This window comes from Lycorma delicatula, chromosome 13 (assembly GCF_047948215.1).
Source record: "Lycorma delicatula isolate Av1 chromosome 13, ASM4794821v1, whole genome shotgun sequence".
Lineage (NCBI taxonomy): Eukaryota > Metazoa > Arthropoda > Insecta > Hemiptera > Fulgoridae > Lycorma > Lycorma delicatula.
Window position 1 is genome coordinate 49,219,801 of NC_134467.1, and position 26,393 is coordinate 49,246,193.

At 32.2% G+C, this 26,393-nt stretch overlaps 1 protein-coding gene across 1 annotated transcript; it reads left to right on the forward strand.

The window, feature by feature from the left end:
- The first annotated feature begins 1,498 nt into the window (after nt 1–1,498).
- LOC142333954 (uncharacterized) lies at nt 1,499–19,920 on the forward strand. The gene is made up of 5 exons (XM_075381597.1): nt 1,499–1,582; nt 9,856–10,008; nt 11,818–11,943; nt 14,103–14,234; nt 18,902–19,920. Exons 2-5 carry the CDS (start codon nt 9,859–9,861, stop codon nt 19,781–19,783), a joined length of 1,290 nt encoding a protein of 429 aa, XP_075237712.1. The 5' UTR covers nt 1,499–1,582; nt 9,856–9,858; the 3' UTR covers nt 19,784–19,920.
- Nucleotides 19,921–26,393: the final 6,473 nt, after the last annotated feature.

The window sequence follows — 26,393 nt, forward strand, 5'->3', positions numbered from 1 at the left end:
GATATCCAAAAAATTACAATGAAATTGTAAACCGTACGGTTAGAGTCTCGAATATATAATTTCTTCGGCCAAAACGAAGTTGTATCGACCAGTTCTCTCGCTCACGGCGTAAATTGAAGCGGGTTCCAAAGAAATCTTAAAACCTCTTATACGTTCGTTTATTTATCAGCCGCTTACGACACTGTCTGCAGAGGAGGCATGATTTGTAAGGTCCTCCGTGTAATCCCATGCAAACTAACCGCTCGCGTCCTTAACATATTGAACGACAGAATGTTATGGGATCCGATATAAGCTCACCGAGGAAACTCAAGAATGGCCTGCCACAAGGGTCGGTACGTGCGCCTCTCCTTTTCAGCCTCTATGTGGCGGACATGCCAGAGACAAGATCTGAAAAGCATGGCTACGCCGATGACTGGGTGGTAACAATAAAATGTAGATCATTTGAAGAGTCGGAGGAGCTCCTGATGGCTGACCTGGTGAAACTTTGTGGCGGGGGGGGTGATACTTCCGGAGATGGCGCCTCCAACCAAATGCTAGTAAAACAGAGGTATCATGCTTCCATCTGAGTAACAAGTTTGCTAATAGGGAGCTTAAAATTCTGTTCGAGGATACATGGCTCTTTCACAATAAGACGCCGAAATACCTAGGCGTGACACTTGATAGAACGCTTTCATTTAAGGAGCACCTAATGAAAACTGCAGGGAAATTGAGAGCGAGAAACATCATACATAAGCTCTGTGGAACGACGTGGGAAGCATCGGCTTCCACTTTGCGCACATCGGCTCTGAGCCTGGTCTTCTCGGCTTCTGAATATTGTGCGCCAGTATGGCTTAACAGCCCTTATGTTCGTAGAGTTGATGCTCAACTTAATGACACTATGAGAATGATTGCCGGGGTTATCAGGTCTACTCCCGTGGAATGGCTCCCGGTATTGAGCCACATACCACTCCCGAACCTGCGCCGTATGAACGCTCTTGTAACAGAGTACAAGAAAATTATGGACGATCGAAACCTACCGATACATGGGGTCATTGAGAATGCCAATCATGGTCGCCTTCGATCTAGAAAGCCACCTGTCAAAACAGCAATTGCTGTCACAGAGAACGGATTTAACCTAATTGACGCCTGGCGTCGAGAATGGACCGCAAAGCAGAATAACCGAATCCCATGTATTACTCAAAAGCCGCCGGGTTTTGACTTGCCACGTAAGACATGGTCAACGCTAAACAGAATACGGACTCAGCATGGTAGGTGCGCTTATTTTCTGTGTAAATGGGGTAAAACACCGACGTCCCCTTCTGACATTTTTAAACATTTAAAAATTACGATTTATTATTTATAAAAACATACATGTATGTATGTATATATATATATATATATATATATATATATATATATATATATTTATTTTTTTCAACAAATATCAAAGATATATGTACAGAAGTATAAATTTGTCTAAATTGGCATCATTGATTATCAATTGAACATCTGCCATTTCTGTGAAAGAATTACTTAGGATAGATTTATATTCTAATTTAAGTATTATTTATTTGTTGGGTTTCTCGTTTGTTTATTTGACTAAGTAAGTAAATTTTTACTATTCTAATATAAATTAATCGAATTTAAGTGTGATTTTTTTATTTGGTTGATGAATAGGCAGTGTGGGCGTTAACCTGTGATAAATTCATTTGAGTTCGTTGTAAAATCATTTATTTTAGCTACGTGTTATTAAAAAATTTCATCATGTTATGGAAACATTATTTTTATTACTATTAGTCGTTTGTAATTAGTAATTTTTTCGTACAGTATTGGAAATTATAATACGGATTATCTTATCTGCAATTTCCGATACAAAAAAAGCTTGATCATTGACAGTTTTGTAATAGTGTTGCAACTTTAATTTGTGATATAATTAAAGGAAAACGTACCTGTTTTATAACTACTAGAGTAACTGCATAGTAAATGTCTTTTTTTGTTAGTGTCTGGTAGAACTCTCTAAAACAGATCGTTTACAAATAACTATTGTGACGCTGAACAAAGAAAAAGACCATTTTCACAACTAACTAATTACATATAACTACTTAATAATTTCTAAAACTATTGATTCTATTGAAAGCCCCTGAAATTAAGTAGAATCTCAAATAAAAATTATAAATAATATATGAAATGAGTACATCATGAACATTGTACAAACCTATTAATACTTTTAATCTTATTCAAGCTCTTAGAAGTCTATAATGCACATTGAATTTTCATACCCATGAGTGTCTTCATTGAAGTTGATTAGGCTATCAACTTAAATATATCTGCTGTCTGTTTTTCAGATGGAATGCTTCCGCGTTTCACCATCTTCCTCGCATAATGGCATCTAGTGTAGATATGTTTTAATTTATTGTGAAACATCACAAGTTTAATGACACTGATTATCTATGAAGAGAGTTGGCTTTGAATTGACAAGTGTACAAACTTCCTTTAACTAGATGTCGAGCCATCATTCTCTTCCGAGCCTCTCTCTCTTCTATGGAAGAGAATGATGCACATTTCTGCAATGTACTTTTCCACACAACTGGTCTACCACAGTATTTAAGGATAGTTTCAGTAGCCTATCTTAAGAGTCGCCAACATAATCAGCATCATTGTGTGCTTCAATTTTTCTAGTGGTTGTTTTACTGTATTCAATAACATCTTCAGGAATAGGTAATGAGTAACAGAAAATTTTTTCACCTAATTAAAACAGGCGTTTTTGGTTCACTCTGTGCTCTAGATGTAATATTCAAGTCAAAACTTAAGTCTAGTGTTGTGCCTGAAGCTAAATAATTTAAGCCTTCAACTATTTTCTTGTAATATTCACCAGTGGAGATTAGAGAGTTTCCAGGTTCCCAACAAAGATCAACTGGTAAAATTATAGTTAAATTACAGTTGCTAAATATTTATTTTTGTAAATTATCTTTGCCTATACTGACTGGTCCACTTCAATCAATCAATTTGTCTGGTACAATAACCTTTTTCCCAAAATAATTTTCCATTTCATGTGATTTTAATTCAAATTGAGAATTTAACTTTGTCATTTGGCTCATCTTTCAAGAAGGACCTATAATAAGAATGTCATCAACATGAAAATCCACCACAATTTCTTTACTGTGGTACTTGCAAGGATCTGCGCTGGCTTCTTCTAAACCCCACTACTATAAGAAGTGTGTTAGACATTTATACCAACACTTTGAAGCTTGTTTAAGGTCATACAATCTTTTAATGATTTACTTTTCTTTCTTTCTATCTCATCCCTGAGGTTATCGCATGACACATTGTTTAGTCATCGATTGAGGAAAGCAATTCTTCACGTCATGACTGACCTAAAAGTGCCTGACCGTGTCTGAAATGGAAATTAAAGTGAAGTGTCTGAAATGGAAGGGCTGACAGTGTCAAAGTAATCCCAAGATGATGACTATGCCCTTAGCAAAAAGTCTTGCTTTACTTAATGATGTCATTTGAATCAGTCTTGACAGCATACACTCACTGGTTATCCACCTATCCACAATTGGAGGCTTCTTCTCTAGCTGCCATGTTTGATTCTGATTAAGAGAATTTATTTCATCTATTGCTTTTTCTATTCAGATGCTCTATTACTGCATAATCTCTTGATAATTTTAAAGTGTTAGATGGTGAAGACAAAATATTCCTCCTTTTTATACCTGGAAAGTTTCTTTATTTGTCCCTAGTTAATTAAATGATACTGCCCTCATTGTTATCTATTGCTTATAAATTAGGAATCAAATTTTCATCTATCGATTTTTCTTCTGGAATCAACTCATCTTTTAGCTCCTTAGGTTTTTCAGTAGGTCTTTACTCGGTATGCAAGAAAAATTATATATATAAGTTTTAGATTCTTGTAGTGATTGTGGTCTGAACTTAACATCCCTGCAACCAACCTTTTACGTCTTGAAAATAAATTCTACAATCGCAGTCTGCATATTCAACCATGTACCTTAAAATAATTTTTTATCAGATTTTCTTCTTTTCTGGTCTGAAATCCAAGCAAAACAGTAGTTCCAAAAATTGTCACATGACTTACATTCACTTCCCTTTCAAAAACAACTCAGCAGAGGTCTGTTCCTTTCACTGTCTTTGGTACTTTTCTATCGAATGTATATTTAGCAAAAAGGACCTTTTCACTCCTGAATGATTTGGTTAAGTAGGATGCAGAATGCAACCAGGATCTTGTCATCCTACAAATTATCCTGTTTTCTCACTCTGATACTCCCGATTGTTGTGGAAGATAAGATGCCAGATTGCTTGATATTTATTTTTCCCTGTTTAGCCTCTGGGATTTACAGTTGAAGAAATATTGTTTGACATTTAAAAAATCAGCTGTTATCAGTTTACAGTTAGTAAACATTAGGATTTTCAAAATTTAATTCAGTCCTATAACTCCTACGAACTCTCACAGATTCAAATAATCTTTTCATAGAAACACTTACAACACTTAGCAATTGACAATAACATACAAAAAAGTACAAAAATTACAAAAAACCCGCACTCCACATAAAAACTAAAGTGTTTACGCCATTGCGTAAAGTTGCATTATTTCCTATGAATTCAAAGCTAGGGTTGGCTCTTGTTTGTTACAGGCTTGGTAAATTTATTACTATGTTCCGTATTGGGCTTGTCGTATTTGTTTGAGACCTGGCGTCAGCCAGATGGGCGATTCTGTCATCTTAATAGTGACCGCGTGCTCTTTTCTTGTATTATTTATTATCGCCTTCACACACCCTTTTTTTTCCTTTCCTTCCCATATTCTAATACATGCACACATCTCTTGTTTTTTACACACACTCTCTCCTGTCTACTGCCTAGGTTTGGTTTCCCCCTCTTTTCATTAACGCCATTTTTTCGGCAGAGTAGATCAGACATTCACCATGTACAGTCGACTGTGACTTTTCTCTTTCAAACTTTGTGATAATACTTTCATCGTATTCATACACATAAACGTCGTGGGCATTCTCTCTTGCTCTTCTCGTCAGCCTTTAGTGAATTTCGCAGATTCCTACGTTTCGTCTAGCCTTGTTTCTTCGACAAGTTAATTTTCAAGTTCAGTATATCACGTCTCTGATGAAAGTGCTTCATTTACTACAAACCAGCCAATTCTATCGACTCCGAATCTTCTCCATCTGCTTACTACAATTTCATCGATGCATTATTTCTCCAAACTCATTGCTACAAATCTGAGACGCCACGTCCTGCTCAACCTCTAAACCACGTTTCACCCCTGTATTCCTGATATACCATTGCAGACAGACCATGCCTAGATTACTGTATGTATTCATATGTACTTGCTTTCACGAGTTCATCTCTTGCTAATATCTGTGTGTGATACAGTACAGGCAAGTGCAAATTATTCATATTAAACGTTTATTTTATTGTTCATGTGTCGCCCATTTTATGGGTTATTAAATGCAAACTATCGTTATTATCAAATCTACTTTTAATTTAAACACTACTTCAGAATTATAAAACTTAGGTGCAATATATTTCATATATTATTGATAACTATTATTATATTTCGTGTTGTTCATCAAAAGTTTGTGTTCAATTGTCAGTTACTCAGAGTAAATTACCTTTACTTGAAATGTTTATTGCAATTAACTCTTTATCATTTAATCTAATTTAACTTGTTAATCGCCAAGATTAATTCATTATCTACTCATGAACTATATTCATATAACTGCTTCTTATATTAATCTAAAGAAAATAACTCCTGATGAGAAGTTACGTTTTTGGACTTCTTTGTAACTTAATATTTTCAAGAAAACTTATTTTCTAAAATGAAAGATCTATTTATGTTCACTTATTTCAATTTGATTATTGTAATTAATTTTTTTTTTTTTTATATACTGGAAGATTATCGTGGCTTCTTTTTCTATAATAAACTAGAATTACATTTTTATATTATTTAATGATAAGTTTGTTGTTCATAAATTAGGAAAGGCCAGTGCCAATGCTAAGATTTACTGTAATTTATTTTTCTAACTTAAAGACATTTGTTCATTGCTAATCTTTCAATATTACAGCATATGTCAGTAATGCAATAGTTTTCCAGTCATACTATGTTTATTGATGTTTTGTTTTTCTAAGTATATAATTGTAAATAACGTGGTTTATGTTCTCTTGTTTTCAGGCTTTGTTAAATTGTAGATTTTCAAAATGTGTATTTGAAAAATGTACATTCATGTATCTTCTCATTTAATATTATTATTACTGATATGCTGATTTCAGCGGATACTTCTTATACGGAATTAAGTTATGTTTATTTCATAATTTCATTTAATTTAAGGTTATGATTTAACATAAGTTCACTTGTTTTCTTTCTAATTAAAGTCCAATTTCTTTTGGCAAATACTAGCTGTGTGTTCTTTTATTTTTGTTAACTTTACCCACATAAAGAGTGATTCAACATGTCCGATGACAACAATTGTAACCATAGTAACGCTTTTAAAATACAACAGGTAGTTAGTTGTTAGAAATATTTATGAAATAAATCACAAATAAATAAATCATAAATCGCTAAAGTGAGTGCTACAATCTCCTTAATGGGACTTAATGGGTTGGTCACCTTAATTAAGCTTTAATAATTTACTATAAAATATATACGTATATGTAATTAGAAATGTATGACACAATGTAGAACATAGATGTATACACAAACATAATAAATGCATGTTCCATGAACTAGTACTTACCAACATATATCTAAACAGGTTTTTTTTAAATTCTTAATCTGATTAATTGTCAATTAGTATTCTCCATTTTTGGTAACCTTTATAATCGTGTGCATATAGAAAAAAATATTTATTCTAAAATCAGTCGTACCAATTAGAAGTTTGGAAATCACTTGAATAGATCAATGTATATGAAAACTTCTGACAAGTATGGGCAGGTAGTCAGTCTACTTACAATGAAATTTATTGATATAGTTTGGGGGTTTCCTCCTTTCAGTCTGAAATGACAGCTTCCAACTTGGTGCTGCCTGGAGTATTCTTTTGGAGTAAACTGCAATTAAAAATGTTTAAGTAATTTATATTTTCTTGTTGGTATCTTAAGGGCTAATTAAAAAGTTGTGTATTGCAATTAAGTAACTGAGAAGCCAACAATATACTTGTGTACTAATTTTCACAATAAAGTGTTCGTCCAGCATCAAGTAATGGTCCAGCAAGCTCCAGCATGTATTTTTCTGGAACCCCTTTGCCTGAAATTGCTTCTTTTTCAGCATATATCGTGAGATTCCATGTTAGCCCGGGCGAGGGGCATAATTTAAAAAATGTTTTACCCCATCCGGATGTCTTTTGTTTGGACAGTATTGAAAAAAGACAAGATGTCCTCTGAATTCGTTGAATTATTTTTCAATGATTCACATCCTTCCTTGGGATTCATTGCATCTTGAAAATTTGGGAGAAGCAAGTCGATGGGTTGTTTAACTTTGTTCATACAGTCTGCCACCTTGTAGTGCATTTTCATTATTTGAAGCATGGTCATTCCCAGCAGAATCTCCAATCTGTTTTAGTTCATTAGCTTACTACTCGCCTGTTTAAAATACAACAGACTTGCTTTATACTCAGGGTTACTAACACCCATCCACAAAATTATTACAAAGAATCTTTTCATTTTACTTATATTGGGTGAGACTGCATTTTTTCAATCTAGAGCATTTTGTGTTAAATTCTTGGTTTGGTTGGTCTCTTTCTCTTTTCAAATTCAATTTTTTGTTCTGCGTAACAATTTGTTTTATCGGCTGATAAATGGAAAGTGGCATCGTTGATGAAAAGTGCATAATACACTTCTCACGGGTGGCGTCTGTAACTTTGCTGTTATTTCATAGTTTTCCCATAGTGGAAAGACACTGGGAAAAATAACTGGATTTTCACTGGAATGTTTCTATAAAATATCACACAACTAAGTTATTAACTTCAGTTAGGTTAGATTCATCTCCTTCACTGTTATCATCGTATAGTGCATTGTCGAAAATATTTAATTGGAATTAAATTCTTTACAAAATTAACTAGAAATTTTTGTGCAGCAGTTATTTTATTCCAAACCTAAAAAAGTGTATTTTCCAACAAAATGTTTTCATGTTTTGACAGTTTTTTAAAATTTAAGTGAGATAGAGGTTGGGATTACTTTTCTTTATATGATTTTTTAGATAAAAAATCATAAGGAAGCAACAAATTTACCCCTTAATTTGTACCCAAGTATTTTAGTGTGGTTAATTTCACAGTGAGCAGAAAGCAGGGCTAAATGTTTCGTGAGTCAGAACTACTGAACTGTTTTCAATTTATGCATATATGAATGTTTTTTTCTTATTTTTGGCAATAGAATTATCTTTTGAGAGATTGTTGTGCAATTTGGAATCGCCTGTATTTACCTTAGTGAGGTTCATTACCTTAACCGTTGTAGGTTTTACCAGTTCTAGTAATTTACTACTTGTTAGTGACATGACGTTTGATACATCATTTAAACAAAATTCAAACAATATTTTAAAAACTTCAGTTCAATAATTTTAATGTTTAATATATTAGATCACAATGTTTATTTACGTTAAAACAGAATGTAAACATAACTGCATTCATTGTTTCATGCATATGTAAACAGCTGGTTTCATCATCTTATCACTGCTGCCAGCATGAAATTTCTTGAAAGCTAAGGTTCGTACAGCCATCTATGAGGCTGTGACTGCACTTTTCAATACAAAAAGAATTCTGTTGCGAGTCCTATGAGTTTTACAATGTCTTCTTGTAAGGATATGCATGCGAATCACATGTGTGGTTGACAGACAGTTTAATGTGAGCTACATACAGCGCACATGGCAATTAGTGTGTTAATATAATTTACCTGTTCTGTCCTTTTTCATTAAGAAAGCTTACATCAGTATCAAATATAACATCATTCAAGCCACCATAAAACATAAACTAATAACAGTAATTAAGGAATTACAGGAGAGGTATATGAACAGTGGTTTTTTTGTATACGAGGTCTGTAAATAAAGTAATGAGACTGATTCAGAAAAACGCTATTATAATTTTTTTGTTTTCTACTGTTTCAGAGTGGTATCCTTTGAGGTGTTTGTCGGGAATAGGAAAAAGTCGCAGGACTCAAATCTGATGAATAAGATGGTTGAAAAACTATAGGAATATTTTTCTCTGTCAAAAACTACTCATTTATTGGGAGTCCAGTTTGACAAGGTGCATTATCATGATGCAGCATCTAATATTCTTTGATGGCTGGTCCCACGCGGGCAGCTCTTTTCCGCAGTATTACGAGAATTTCTCTGTAATTATATTGATTTATAGTCTGTTCTGTAGGCAAAAACTCCTTATGGACAATGTTATTACTATCATCACTTTTGATAATAACAGTATTCCAGAGTGTGGATCGTCCACAACTGATTCTTCGCCATATGGAAATGCTTTAAACCACCAAATAACTTGGGCTTGTGACAGTGCGTAAATCTCCATATGCCCTTTTAAATTTTGAAAAAAATTCAGTGGCATTCTCAAAGAGTTAAACACAAAAATTGATTGCACAGTGTTGCTCATAATTAGTATTGCTCATTTTTGTAACGCACAACAAAAACTAGTTTCATGAAAAGTTTGTTATATGTCTCACGTGGCAACAATAGGCTAAAAATAGTAATACTTAATATAAATCAGGCGTTCATATAACCATATGTTTACTAGTAACTTTGCAGTGTTGCCAGTTTGGCTACCAAAAAAACTAGTCTCATTATTTACAGACCTTGAATATATTTTTTTATTATGGAGATTTATTTTAATCTTTCTGATTTTTGTGGGTTTTTTTTTACAGATAATGAATGGGCCTGTAAATAGTGCTTTTAGTAATGAAGCCCTGCCTCTTAATGAAAATATTAAATTAGAGACTGAACAGGAGAATGTAGCAGAAATAATGGGCATTTTTTTACCACATTACACGACTGAAACTGATATTTCATCTGAACATGTAAGCTGTTTGTTTTTTTTTTATGTTTGCTCGACTGAGGAGCAATATTTTGCATTCATTTCTCTTTCTTCTGTCTGTTTTCGTTTCTGATTTTCCAACAGTTCATTCCTTTGTTTTATTTTTACCTACTCTCTTCTCAACAAATGTTGTTTCTTTTCCCCTTCTTTTTGAAATCCTTGAAATCTTTACTCCTTTAGTTTCATTTTATTTCATTTAGAACCACTGAAATTGTTTTACATTATTTTTTTGCTGTAAAAGTGGTATAAGATCTGTTTAGCGAGCCTGAAAAAACATTTGGCTCTTCTTTTTCTGATGGAATCTGACATTTTCTTGGTTTCATTGTATTTGTAACTATCTTTACTACTTCTTAATTTGCATCAATTTTCTTGTATTCAAATTGATCCTAGGATTCTTCTCAAGTTTTTTCCTCCTCTTTTTCTATTGTATCTATTTTATCTGATTTCAAACTGAAGATGCATCTGATGTAAACAGATCCTCTGTTTTGAATACTGTACATAGTGCCTGATTTTGGCATCTACTGAGATAAAATTATTTTAAAAAAAAAATACGAAACAAAGTTATCATTCATAAGTTGAAGTAGGTCTTGATAAGGTATTAACAGTACTCTATCTAGTATTATAAATGTCTAGTCAGCTTAAGTATATTTTACATAGTAAAGATAGCCTTGTAATAGGTGATTTCCTATGAGAATCGATTGAAACATAAAAATATTTAAAATTATGCCTAAGTAATCTAGTTTGAATGCTAAAGTCAGAAAGTTGCAAAAAATTAGGTTAAGCAAAATTACTACTCAAAATTTTTTTGGGAAAATATATTTAATCTGTCCTACTCAGAGATGATTCAATTCCTGGTATTTTTAACAAATTCGAAATGCGAGTAAAGTGCATAAAATCGCAGATTTTATTGGCAGCATATTTAAGAAAGATTCATTCTATGTGTTATTTCTAGTAATTTTTAATTGCAAGCCAGTAAAAAGTTGCCAGACAGGAGTCTGTAATTTAGTACTGGATATATAAAAGTAGAGATACAGTAGTTAAACACAAGCTCCATCTTTTATGGCGACCACTGTAATACATAGTTGCAATTCCGCAGTAAAAATTTCTATGTCACGATCAATATGAAAACCCAGTTGGCATGGTATTTTTCATACGCTACAAAATTCCATTTCCATGTTCCATGCTGAAGTCTCAAGCTTATATAGCTGAATAGAAAATAAATATTATTTACATTAATATTATTTATTAAGTAAATGTTGATCGAATCTTAAAAAAAAATTTATTTTTATAAATATAAAAATATTTATTTTTTATAAATATAAAAATATTTATTTTTTATATAATTTTTATTGTTATTTGTATTTATTAGAAGTAAGTTTATAATTCAAAATTTAGGTAATGTTATTTCTAAAGGTAAATGATATTTATCATGATTAAACACTAATCTCAGTAAGATTAGAAAAAAAAACTACATCGGGAGAATTACCACAACAGTTTAACAAATTATTTGACTAAAAGATTACAATTTGTAGAGTAATCTGTGAGTAGCAGCATTTTTAACATTTAAATTTGGATGATAACATTTAACAAAAGAAAAATTTTTAGGTTTTCCCATGTAAAACCTGGCACATTAAAGCCACCTAGTAATAATAATTTAACTTTGGCTGCACTATTTATGTGTGTGGTAAGTGGTGAATTAGAGATACAAACTATTTTAATTTTATAAATTATACAAAAAAATACATAAACATATTTATTTTGTAGCGTTCATTTTTTTGTTTTTTTATTACAGCAAGTAGATGTAGTACATCTGAAAGAGGAACCACTGGATATTAATGATGAGATTCCAAAAGATCCTTTAGCGCTTGAAGAGACCAACTTAGTTAAATCAGAAAATTTAAAAGTTGAAAATGAAGAGGTAAGTGCTTTGATTTTGCATACAGTGGAACGCCAATTATCCAGATGCACCTTTGAAAACCCGAAGCTGGATAATTGGAACAGATTTTTTAAAAAGTTTGTTATATATAGTGGACATATTCCATTGTTTAATGGGTAATGCAGTAAGTAAAAAAAAATTAAGTATTTCAGTAAAGTTAAAAAAAATCAGAATGTAAGAAAAAAAAAGTGGTTAAGTACTATGTGTAGAAATTTGCGTGTTATAATTAGTTTAACAGGCCTGTATATATATATATATATATATATGTTTTTGCCAAATTAATTGCAAAAAAATCAGTTAAGAAATCCTGTAAAATTAAAGATCGATAAAAAAATTCTTGTTGAAGCAAAATTTATTTGAATAGTGTTTAAATTTTTCAAATGTATTAGTTTTTTTTTTAAATTGCCTAGTCTAGATTTAAGTAGTCCAGTTAGTTAAGTCATCTGGAAAATTGGCGTACCGCTGTATCATTTCATTATTTTTGCCTAATATGTAAATTTTGGATTACATACAGTTCATTTAAGTCGTATTTATATTTAGCTCACCGACTGGTCTAGCAGTTAACTCGTCACAAATCAGTTGTTTAACAGCTGATTCCAAAGTTGAAGTTTCTCAGGTTTAAATCCTTGTAAAAGTTAGTTACTTTTATATGGGTTTAAAAAGTAAACATTGGATACAGATGTAATTTGGTGGTTGGGGTTTAATTAACCGTACATCTCTGGAATTGTCAGCCTGAGTGTACAAGACTACACATTGTTTATATGACATACATATCATCTTCATCTCATTGGACCATGGTGAGGTTGCTTTATTGTTCACTAGTTGAACAGATCGCAAGTAAATTTATATAAAAAAAATTTGATGTGGACTCCCTTGTATGCCTATTAAATTACATTTACACATTTTATTTTTTTTATTGAATTATTCATCGTAAAAGTTTTTTACAATGTTTTTTACAATTAATAGTAAGATTTGACCTGATGTGCCTTCCTGTAAGATACAAATATCTCATTAATTAAATTTTTTTTTGGCTATAAGTCTACCTAATGAAAATAAGTACCACTTATATCTTTGAAAAGCTCTCAATGAGGGCTTATTACTGCAGTTAAGAAAAACTCCAAAATCCAAATTTCATAGGCTTATTTGACACTTGTCAATAGCAATGAAAAGGGGAAGTGCACAATTAGTTGTTACAACAGCCCTAAATCCAAAATTTCAACATCCTATGGTTAATCGTTTTTGAGTTATGTATGTTAAATATATATGTATGTACAGATATTACGTTAAAACTAGTCAAAATGGATATTTCTACTGCAATCTGAAAATGGAGATTTTTCGCAATCACAATATTTCCTTTACTTTGTATAAGGAAGTAAAAAATTAAAACAATTTTCTTTTTTTGTTGGCTTATTTTTGTCTTAATTCTTTGATCTTTGTCATTTTTCAGAGACAGAGATATTTAATTGTATCTTTTATAATACTGTTTTTAATCCCTAAACTTATTTTAGCAGGAAATCATATAATTATGCACTTTTTTCCACTAAAGCTTTTTCTTTTGTCAATATTTTTTCTGCATTTTTTGGATGTGCCATCTTAGTTAAAAAAAATTATTACTTCTTAAAAAATTATATCCATCTAAACCAGACAACAGTATTGTTTTTTGTATAACACAACACAATAGTACATCTTGCAAGACACCACCATATTGTTCTTCTGAATTGGTGACCCGTTTGAAAAATCTTCCCACCTATCAAAATAAAATTAAAAAGATTTTCTTTTATGGAAACAACATTCCTCTGCCGATGAATTTTTAAATAATACTAATTACAAAAAAAAAATACGTTTTTCTGCATTTTGATCAGCATGCACATAAATATGTACTCAAAGTAATTTTCAATGGTGCCCTCTGAATTGTGAATTTACCTTTTTGTGATTTTTTTATGTTTACATATGTGTTTCATATAAACAATTAATATAGATTTTAATTACATCTATTTTTTTCTTATAATTTGTTTTTCTATTAATTTATGATGTGATTTATGTGATGGTATTATTAAGTTTCAATAAGAATAAAACAAATTATTTATTGCATATTAATATAGTTTCACATTTTGTAAGGCTTTTACTTTTTTTTTTATAAGGAATCTGAGATCTCATTGAATGATAAAGGTTCATCACAGCTTAATCTTAATGTGGAAACTAATGAACTTCAAATAAATGATAAGTATTTACACACGGTGAGCACAGAAGAAATGGGATTTTATCTGGATAATGTAAGTATTAGTTATTGGATATTTTTTTAACAAATATGATTTGTCTCTTGTTATAATCTCTTAACTGTGTATGTATATATAATAAGAGATATCTTACTTCAAAGAGATTAATAAAGATAATTTTAACCGATCAGCTATACACTTATAAATTAAATTCACTACGTTTCAACTTTATTCCCTAAACCTCCTTAGGTGATAATACACATTCATACACATAATACAGGATTCTCTTGCTTACTGAGAAATTAACTGATCTACTCATCCTATATAACAGTATTTTGTCCCCACCCTTATTGCAAAAGATACCGTACATGCAAGGAAATAACAGATATATAAATATAATACTAAGGCGTATAATAACAGAATCAAAATGAGAGTATATGATAATAGAAAATAATATAAATGGTCATAGACGCATCAAAAAAATTCATGCAGTGTGATCATAAAGATAACATCATAATACTTAATACTGATAAAAGTAATAAAACATTTATCTCGACAATAAAGATTATTGAACAAAAATGGAAAATATGTTAAATAAAACCACATATGTAGAAATAAAAAAGCATCTGACCAATAAATTACAGCTAAAAAATAATAAAATAGCCAAAACGTTGTCTGTACATGGGCATATAACAAAAGAAAAAATGAAAATAAGTATCAATAATGCCATAACACCTAGAATTTACGGTAGAATAAAAATTATCCTATAAGATCTAGTAAACTGCATACAAAGTCTGACAAAAGTTATCTAAATTTTTGGTTAAAATTTTACAGCAAATAATCGGAAAAAATAAATACAACATCAAAGATTCATGGGTATTTCACATGAAATAACATGTAACTAATAGCCATGAACCACAAAATAATTTCATTGGATGTAATTTCATTATATACCAGCACTCCAAAGAATTTAGTGATTGAAACAATAGAAAGCAAATGGAATGAAATTGAAAAAATAAAAAAATAATTAAAATTAAACAAACATAATTTATAGAATGTATAATAAATATGTGCATAGATAATAAGTATTTTAAATTTAATAAATAAATTGTATGAACATTGTTACGGTTTAGCAACAGTGTCACCAATCTTAGCCTGCGTAGCAAACCTAAGTATGGCATATTTAGGAAATAAAGTAATAGAAAAATTAAATTCCAAGATAAAAGATATGTAGATGACATTCTATTATGCGCACATAAACAGAATATTGATTTAAAAGAGTAGAAGCCCATAAATATAGAAAAAAAAGTAAGTGACAGTACTTGCAAAACATACAATAGAACATAAACACTTGTTTCAACAGCACCAAAATATTGGTCAAAGAACAAAATACACATAAAAGGACCACTCTAGAAATAATATACATCAAGAAAAATATAAACGCTGTCAACAATACAACAGCAACATATATGTTAATTAATTTTAAAAATCAACAAAAAAACATCATATATTATAAATTTAGTTTTAAGAAAAATAATGTTTAATGTTGTAATTTTTGAGAAAAATATGTGCATTGTAAAGGTTTCTGTACACAGGAAATAGCAACAAGCTTATTTAAAGGGATACATATTATCTAAAGATAAGATGAGTCTAGGGTGAGTAGGCAGATCTATCATAACAAGGATGGGAACAAAAAATCGTTTTGTAGGATGGATTGATCAGTTAATTTCTCAGTATGCAAGAGAATTCAGTATGAATGTGTATTGTCACCTGAGGAAGCTTAGAGAATTCTAAGTGAAACGTAGTGAATTCAATTTATAAAAATTTTGTACAGTTGTTTGGTTAACCCAAGAGATTTAATGAAGATAATATTTTTAAGTAAAATATGTCTTGTTATTGTATTTAATTCTATCCAATCAACCGGAAGTTAGTATTTTATTAATATATTTTTTCTATTTCAGTGTGTTCTGTTATTAAAAAAACGTTTTCAGTACTATTTAGTTCTGTTTAACTAATAGCGATTTATTAAGGTGTGTGTGAATGATGAATGGTCAATGTGTGAGAGCAAAAGTGTTATTTTGAAACTTCAGTAATAACTGAAATGTGTGTATTGTAATGTCTTGATAGAGTTCACATTTTAATAAGCTCTGGGTGATTTGTTTCGAATTGTATTGGATTATCATATTTGAATGTTTATCAGGTAAGCAATTTAAAACAGACCCGATACAGACTAAACATGTCTGTGACGTAAAATTTTATTAATGAAACGAAAATAAAATAAAATTTAATTCTCGTTTTACATTAGGAAAACTTAAAATATTTACCATATATTTACAAAAGATATTTGAAGTGAGCTGGTACAGATCAGCAGATGCAGCAGTGCTAAAGTAATCATACTGAGAGTCACCCGATGCAAAATGTTGCCAATGACTTGGTTTCTTATTGTGAATATTTGCCTTCAGTTATCATAGTTTAGGAGTTCATTATAAACTCTAATTCTCGAAATAATGTAAAGGAAAAAATTGCATCTGGACAAATCCAGGGTAACAAGCAGGCCACTGTCCTTTGCTGACAGTAAAAGCTACACGAATGTCTGTCTACTAATGAATTGTTGATTTGTGACACACAGTTTCTTTATCTTGTTGGAAGAAGCCATAGTTTTTTCACAATCTGTTAATTGAGTGTAGTATTCTTTCAAAATTATACAGAACACTTTAGTATCAACAAAACAGTAGAAAAAAAATTGCCCGCTCCTATATGATACCAGAAACAGCAGAACTTTCATTCACTAGCTTTAATAAATGAAACTGTGCCTCATATGACAAAAAGTATAATATTGAATCTATTTGTCTATAGACAATGTTTTTGAGAAGCCTTAATTTAGACTTTTCAGTTTGTTTTTATAAGTTCATGCATAATACGGTTTCAAATTTAAATCATGAAGAATCATGAGGTAAGATGTGTATTTTACATTGTTTTATTTTGATAAATAATATATAAATTGTTTGGACAGACAGATTTTTTGAAGATCAGCTATGGCCTCTGGAGTTATAACACAAGGTCATCTATTTCGTTTTGCAAAAAAACTACCTTGTTATATGCTTTTTTATAATGAATTGTGTATGCTACTCTTTGCTGGAATTCTGTCATTCAAAAAGTTTTCAGCTAATATTTTATGAGTTTCTTGAAAGGATTTGAGAACAGCTTCTAATATAATAACCCATTCCTTGATCCATTAAGGCATTTTAAGAAAAACACGAATCAGGGAACAAAACATACTGCACTGAAGCATGAATGCACCTTTTGTAGCTCAGCAGATGTCTAGACTATAATCTCTCTCCGGGTGTTAAGGAGCATCTGCGGTCCAAAGGAGTAATATATGAAAGGTCTAGGTGGCCGTGCATTTGGACCTCCTTGTCTGATCCAACAACCCAACAATGTGTTGTTCACGAACATCTTGATAAGTGTGGTGGGTACCATCTTCTTCAAAATTGAATCCTGCAGGAATTGTTGAACGGCAAAGTTCTCAAGCATGTTGAGGTACGTGTGCTCTTGTCACACTGGACTCCACCCCACTGCCCGATGACACCATTTTTGTTCTGTCACAACCAGACATTGACTTTCAGTGTATCCCTTTAATTTCTGATAACTGTATGGGGTTTTCAATACACCAGATTTGACAATTGCGTCTTTAACTGTCCTGAACGTATAAAATATTGCCACATCAATAAATAAAATATCAATATAATTAGGATTGTTTTATATGGTGCATTACCATTGCATCAAAATAATTTTGGCAGCGGTTATTCAGTTATAAATTGATAGAGTTGTAACTTGTACACTTGCAAATGGGGTGCTTATGACCGATGTTGTATACAGTAAACAGTTTCTTGTTCTTTGCGGTTCGTAACTAGGCTATCTAATTGATTTAACGGGACAGGCAGTGAATGCATCGTTTCTTACTTGATCCACAGTCTTGTCACTACCTGAAACCTTTGATGGTTTCCAGTTTGTGAAACCAGGAAAGTCGTATCCTTGGAATACGAATAGAGATAGATGTAGGAGAATTGATATTTCATTCAGTTCGTACAAGCCATCGAACATGTGTAACTGAGTGAAACTCTGCTATTTAAATCACTCACTGAATATTTTTTGTGGGATCACATCTCATATGGCTACAGTAGCATTTGAGTTGTCTTGTCTACACATGCGTATTCTGCTTAGTATGAGTATATACTCAACATATCTTGGTGATGTATCCTGTTGTCTGGGCCTACACAACTGGTTTCCTAAATATAGACCATTAGTTTTTGGATACCTTTAGCTCAGACATTGTGTATATATATATATATATATATATATATATATATATAATGTGTGGGTTTGTAGTTGTAGGTCTGATCAACATGAATATAGAAGTAATACGTGTTTACATGTTATAATAAATTTGCTATAGCAGTTAGTTTTGTTGGTTTCCCAAAAACATGCATATGATGATAATGATAAGTTTCAGCCAAGTGCATAAACATAAAGAAAAGTAAAGTTTCTTATTATTGTTGATTATTTAAAATTGTGTTGATTATGAATGTATGTGTAAAATATTCAATTTTTTGTGCATATTTAGTGGCTTTTTACAAGATACTATATTTAATAATGTTGTTATTGAAATAACTTTACATTAATTTCATAATTATCTTTTAATTGTTAGTATTTTTAATTTACAGGTTACTATCAATAAAGAAACCATCAAGGGAAGTACTAAAAAAAATAGTAACTTTTGTCAAAACTCTCTTATTCATGATAATGATTTAAAATCGCACCTTATTACACGTAACAAAGAGAAAAATTATATTTGTAACTTCTGCCAAAAGGCTTTTAATCATCTTTCTAATTTAAAAGTGCATATTAACTTACACACCAAAGAGAAAAGTTACGTCTGTAACATTTGTCAGAAGTCTTTTAATCGAAGTTCTTCTTTAAAATTACATTTAAATATTCATACTAAGGAGAAAAATTACATTTGTAACGTTTGTCAAAAGTCATTTAATCATAGTTCTACCTTGAATTCTCATTTAAATACTCACACAAAGGTGAAAGATTATATTTGTAACTTTTGTCAAAAGTCATTTAATCATAGTGGTACTTTAAAATCACATTTAAATATTCATACGAAGGAGAAAATTTATGTTTGTGGCTTTTGTCAAAAGTCATTTAATCGTAGAGATGTTTTAAAGAGACATCTTAATATTCATACAAAAGAGAAAAATTATGTTTGCAACTTTTGCCAGAAGTCTTTTAGTCGAAGTTCTACTTTAAAATCACATTTAAATATTCATACAGAGGAGAAAAATTATATTTGTAACTTCTGTCAAAAAATGTTTAATCATTATTCTAATTTAAAGGTGCATATTAATTTACATACAAAAGAAAGGAATTATGTTTGTAACATTTGTCAGAAGTCGTTTAATCAGAGTTATGCTTTAAAATTACATTTAAATACTCATACTAAGGAGGAAAATTATATTTGTAACTTTTGTCAAAAGTCATTTAATCATAAAAACCATTTAAAGAGGCATCTTAATATTCATATGAAAGAGAAAAGTTAAGTTTGCTACTTTTGTCAGAAGTTTTTTGATCGAAGTTTTGCTTTAAAATGATATTTAAATATTCACTAAGGAGAAAAATTATATTTGTAACTTCTGGCAGAAGATTTTAATCATCATTCTAGTTTAAAGTTGCTTATTAATTTAGCCACTAAAGAGAAGAAATATATATGTAAGTTTAGAAAAATTCTTTTAATCGTATTTATGATTTAAAAAAACTTTAATTTCCACTAAAAAAAAAAATTTTTGTTTAACATTTGTCAAAAGTCTTTTAATGAGAGTTACACTTCAAAAATATATCTTAATATCCTTATTAGAGAGAGTCGTTTATGACATTGAAAAATCTTATATTAAGAAATTCGATTGAGGAAAAAATTAATAGCATTCTTTTAAGTGTGCATAGTTTAAAACAAGTATAACAAAATTTATGTAATGATTATAATTCAGTGTTACATTTATCTCATCTTTATACAAATCTATGGTGTTTATATCTTATTCAGACAGCTTATAGGATTCAAGTAAATTATGCATAACAGTATTCAGGTGGCCGATACACAGGCATCTCCTGTAAATCCTGGTGCATATAAAAAAAAAAACTATGAAACATTAATATTCGGTAACCATGTGCTATAAATGTGCTTAAATTTAAATAAAGACATTTTATGTGAGTTTATTGTTATTGTTAATGTAAGGTTATAGAGTTTAAATTATTAATTGTCAACAAACAGTAAAATTTCACTAATATCTTAGATTAAATTTCTGTGGTAACTTTCTATGGCACTTTTATAGAAATCATCAACTTCAATTGATCTGCAGGATTTTTGTTTTTTAGGAAACTGTAATTCAGTAATAAATTTATACTCGCGAATCACATTGCACAATGAAGCAGCACAACTTCCACTAATGTTAGCAATTCATTAACGACATCCAAAATAAACAGTTAGATTACTCTGTAATTCACTTTTGAAGCGATTAAAATGATTGGTTTTTCCGTAAGGACTTTTTTCACAACCTTTTTTTTCGTAGGTTATATCAGTAATTGTGAACTATTATCAGTTGAATCTGTGACATGGTGACAAAATATCAAAAGTGCTCTATCCATCTTTTATGTGATAAAACCTCTGCCTCTGTTCTTGACTTGCCTTGCTATCTTACCAGTCACATCCAAGATCAAGACGTCACCTTCTGTGTCTGCAGACCACCCTGATCTGGCTGCTGTGTATTTGTTGGGCTCTGTGACAGTTAGCATATCTGCTCGTTTTTCTCTGACAACCTCTCCCACCAGGTCATGTGAGAGAGTACTTCGATTAATGTTTGCTAGTACTACTTTAAGCATTGCCAGATTGTCCGTACATTCAGCCTCTGGTGCGGTGGTGATCTTTCTTAACACAGTAAGCATTTTTTTGTCTCTTGGACACATCCGCGATCTTGTGACCTTTGCCACGCTCCAGTCCCCTTCACTTAAACCTCCTATGACCAGTTCCCCAACACCTGAAGCATCGTTCTTCCTCCTCTTATGTAGGCTCGACAATTCACCCAGCCTTCTTTGATATGTTGTTCTATGATTTTACATGCAGCCCTGTTTACGCCAATGCGTAAAGTAGCTTTAATCCAATAATGTTTTTATTATTTTTGTCTGCTGTAGTCATAATGTTTCATAAAAACAATTTCTATTTAACCAAATTAGTCATAACTACGTTTGTTCTCACCAATTTTAATGTTGGTCGTCAAAGTTCCTATGGCCAACAAGTTGAGGTATGACATCATCGTAGACAAAGAAAATTAGACGATGATGTCATACCTCAACTTGTTCATATTCAGCAACTATTTTATCAGTCTTATGTAATTCGTTTAATGGTCTGCTTGGTTATAAAAAATATTTGTTTTGTCTATCATTCCCAACCTTGCTGTTTCTTTCTCGCACTAACACTCGCACACTACCTGTTGTCAACACACACACTCTTCCGTCTACGGCCTAGTTTGTTTCCCCCTCTTCTCATCATGCCACCTTTTCTTCAGTGCAGAGCAAATTTCCACGGTGTGTGGATGCCTGTGACTCGTTTAGTGTGGTAATACTCGGTCGCTATATCGTCTTGTTGTACTCGTCAGTGTTTTGTGATTTCACAGATTTCTATGTTTGTTTTGCCTCGTTTCGTTGATAAGTTAATTTTAAATTCAGTAGATAATGTCTAGTGTTGAAAATGGTTCGGTTACTACAAACCAGCCAAATTTATCAAAGCAGGATCTTTCCAAACTGGTTATTACAAATTTGTGATGCTGCGTATTATTCGTAAATGTTAAACCTCCTGAATTTTGATTCGTTAAGATTTTTTTACACTTTGCTCTTAACCGTAAAATGAATTTCAACAAATTGCGTACAGTGTTGACATTGTCTTTCAAGCATCTTTATTGTAGATGTTAACATAATTTTACAACTAGTATTACATTTTACCTCGTGTGTTTTATTAACTGCTACGGTCTGAAATATTTATAGTTTTATTTTGCCATGGATCATGATGTGTTTAAAAGTTTGTGTTTTGAATGCCTTTGTAAGTAATACAATTACTGTTATTTATTTATGGATGATTTTCAAAAAAATGTCTCGGACAGGAAGCTATTTTGTATGAAAATATTTGGACCATTACGTCAATAAAACCAACTTTATTCGAATATTTTGTAAATTTTTCTTTTTAGAAATTAGAACTTCATTTGATCGTTATGAAACAGTTGCATGCAGTGTAAATAATCATTAGAACACTTGTTTCGGCTTAAGTAGCGAATTAGACTCACAATTTGATTGTTGAAACTATTTATTGAATTAACATACATTACATATTAATTAATTGAAATTAGAAGTAAATTAAACTATACTAATAACTTGAATACAAAGGCCGTAACTAGGCGTGTTGTCTTGTTGGATTCATAGTGAACTGTTCCTATCAGCTGGAGACTAGCATTCACAAGTCTTATCAGTTCCCCCACTCCACAACAGATGTAACAACTCTCAACAACACTAATTATAAAATATTAGTAAAATGCATAAATTTGTTAAGTGCAGAGATTAATTTTTATTTATTCATGAACTGAATTCATATTACTTTCTTAAATTAATCTAAAGAAAATAATCCCTGAAGTGAAATTATGATTTTGGACTTAATATTGTGATTTGATCTAGTAATATTTATTGCTTTTGTATTCCATCTTCTAGTGTGAATAATAATGTATTTAGTTATTTAAACTGTTTTTAAACTCGTATTTAATACAAAAGATTTTCAAAATGATTAATTGAAAAATGTATATTTATAAGTTTATTTCATAATTTAATTTCATCTTTTAAGGTTATGATTTAAAAGAAAAGGTTGAAAGTTGTTTTTTTCTAATTAAAGTCCAATTCTTTTGTCAAAAACGACCTATGTGTCATTTTTACTTTGTAATTTTTCCCAACAAGCCCTATAACTTGTTATAACTGAGACATTTTGTGTTTCACCAAAGCCTCGTCTGATAGAAAATCTTATAATCTTCATTTTCCCCAATCTGATTGGTAATAGCGGCTCTTATTTCTTCTTCAGAAGTGTCAACCTCTACATTATAATGTGGATTACTGTACGTCTACCAACTTTGGTTTTTAAATCTACATGCAATTCTGCTGCCTTATCCAAAAGTGTGTTTGTCAAATCTGCAGCTTTTTGAGCTCCCTGTATTCTAACATGGAGCTCTTCATTTCTACTTTTTCTCAATGATATAATTCCTTATCCTCATCTGATGTTACTGCAGACTTCATGGTCTTCAATAAATCTGCATAAGACGACTTACCTGCTGCTATTAGTATTACAGTCCTACTGTCTTTAGAAGGTGGTGAGGCATCTGACCTGGTCTGACTGGTCGTGTTTGATTTCTCCATATGCTGAATCAGTACCTCTGTATTCTCCGATTTATTTCTCAATATATAAGACAGCGCCTTCTTAATGGTTTCCTTACATTTCTAGCTGGTAATATGACAGCTACATTTGGAGACAATTGCAGCACTTTTCTTGATGATTGTAATAAGTTCAATAAGTGTCTTCTCACTTGAGGTGTTTCCCACTTCTTAATCTTTATGACCTCCTCACCCAATATTGTGGTCTTGTCTTTTTGAATATTGACAGATTTGTACACAAATCCATGCCTATTGCCTTCTTACAAACCCTGCCTGCTGACTATTTCATGCATTATGCATGTGTCGCGCACTTCAGCTGGTAGTTCCTTTACCATGGGTATCTTATCGTGTAGCACCTCGAGCCATCTATTTGTTCTTCATCATTTAGTTCACTTGCTAACAATGTTGCCACATCTGTTTCGCCTACAAACGGATCCGTTTGCGTCGCCTGTATGATGACAGTTATTGATGGAGACATCTCTGTCAAAGCCTTCAATCCCATATAGATTTTTTTTTAGCTCTGTCTCGTGTTCGGGATATTTCTTTTTTCCTGATCCTAGATGTTGCTTTAAAGACATCGTAATTATCCCCAGTTGGTATGTGAGACCACCCAAACTTCCCAGTGACGTGCCCTCCTTTTCCGATGACCTTGGTCTGAGCGCTTCTTGCCCGTATTGCCAGACATTTTCTTGGTATCATCTGACGGCTCTCCAGACGTTTGGGACGCTATATCTTCTGATGGGAGCGACCCTCGTCTTTGCATCATTTTCTTATCTTCTGTGCCCTCTTCTGAGTCCAACCCACTCGATGGGGTTCGGAGAGTTCGAAAAAGGAGTGCCGGCGGGGATTTTTTTGGGGGGTAGGTAAAATGTATTGTTCCAAAAATGAGGTCAAAAAGGTTGGGGAACCCCGAAAAAAGCCCTCAAAAATTTCTCAAAAAAACTTTTGGGGAGTCAGGGGATGCAAAAGGACCCAGGACAGATAGATCCCAGGGAGTTTTGGGCTGGATGAAAGGGAAAATAATTACAGCTGGAAAAAGGTTCCCCCTTATAAGCTGACTGAGGACTTAGAAAAATTCTCTACAGTGGCTCAATACTAAGAAAAAATTTTTAGTAAACTCATGCGTCTCGAACGGTATTATCTCCTCGGTCACGATCTCCTCTCTCTGAGAATCCTGGAACGTAAGAAACAACACTTCCAACAGTCGTATATCTGACCTCTCATGAGGGCCATCCCAACCCCGTAGAGGGAGACACCCACCTTGTAGCGTTACCGTTCGCCACATCACTCCCTTCGTTCCAAGACATGAGAGACTTTACCAAACGTCATCTTTAGACCTTCTTAACTGATTACATCTCACAGTCATCAGTCAGGCCTCGGTCGAGATGCAACCGATGTAAATGTCTCGGCAGATATTTGCTCAGTAAAATACATACAAAATTTTGCTTTCCCGTAGATTTCAAATGGACATCTTCACATCCAACTTAACACAATTCCCTCAAACTAACTGACCGAAACGGCGGAAGCGTGAACCCCACGCCTAGTCCAGATTGTACAGCACCATTTGTGACTGTGAATTCCTCAGAAAATGAACAAGTTAAAATTAAATCAGTACTACTCATACCAGTCAAAATTATGTCTTACGCAACATGAGGGCCAGTAATCTGCGGCCCAGCCACTAACTACACAGAAACCTTACCCAGGGCTCTTGTTCAACAACTTGGCATAGCACCCTCCAGTTCCTGTTTTTGTCTTCTTAATAGCTATTTTATATTCGGTCTTGGACTCATTCTGGCATTGGTAGACATTCTGTCTACCAGCGGGTTGGTAAAAAATTATGCAGACTGATAAAATTTGAAATGAATAGGTTGAAGGAGAATGGGGAAAGAGGAAAAATTTTTATCAGAATCTTGAAAAGAAATGAACTATATCGATAGGCTGTGTATCAATGTATCCAGCTTTAGTAATTAGGTGAAAAAGTGGCTATGTAGATTGTAAAAACTAGAAAAACAAAGATTAGAATATATGAAACAGATTACTGAGAATGTTTAACAGACAGTAAATGTGTTGAAGTTATAAGTGTAGCAGAACAGGAAGAGGTGGTGAACAGCATACAGTCAATTGATTGATGAGAACATTTAAAAAAATAATATATTCCTCACATTGCATATTTAAATAAAGACATAAACAATGAACAATAAAAAATTTTATCTAATCTAGATTAAAGAAAATAACCCACCGCGTTGGTTTAGTGGTGGTGGGTCTTCCCAAATCAGTGGATTTAGAAGTCAGAGAGTTCCAGCATTCAAGTCTACTAAAGACAGTTAACGGATTTGAATACTTTGATTTATTTATTTTTTTATCTGTGTTGTGGAGAAATACCATTTACGTATCCCCCACTAGTGGGGTAGTGTCGGACTCGCACGGGTTGGTCTAGATGTTACTAAGAATAGACTCTTAGTAACATCGGGCGCGGGCACACGTCTATGTGTGCCCGCGCCCTACCGACTAAAACTCCTACTTCACAGTTCCTCTCCACCTGTGGCCGGGTTTGCAATTAAGTATAGCACAACCCCGGGGGTGCCAAGCTGTGTCCCTCTGACCACAATATTGGCCTCCGAATTATCTACCTTGTGTCTTCTGAACAAGTAGGCTTGGAATGATCTGTGGCCGGTCAGGAATTGGGTAGCCAATAAT

Bases quoted from the DNA above. Each gene is read 5' to 3' on its own strand.
- LOC142333954 (XM_075381597.1), top strand. From the start codon at position 9,859: ATGAATGGGCCTGTAAATAGTGCTTTTAGTAATGAAGCCCTGCCTCTT. The intron at 10,009-11,817 runs GTAAGCTGTTTG...TTTTTATTACAG, and splicing joins CTGATATTTCATCTGAACAT to CAAGTAGATGTAGTACATCT. The intron at 14,235-18,901 runs GTAAGTATTAGT...TTTAATTTACAG, and splicing joins TGGGATTTTATCTGGATAAT to GTTACTATCAATAAAGAAAC.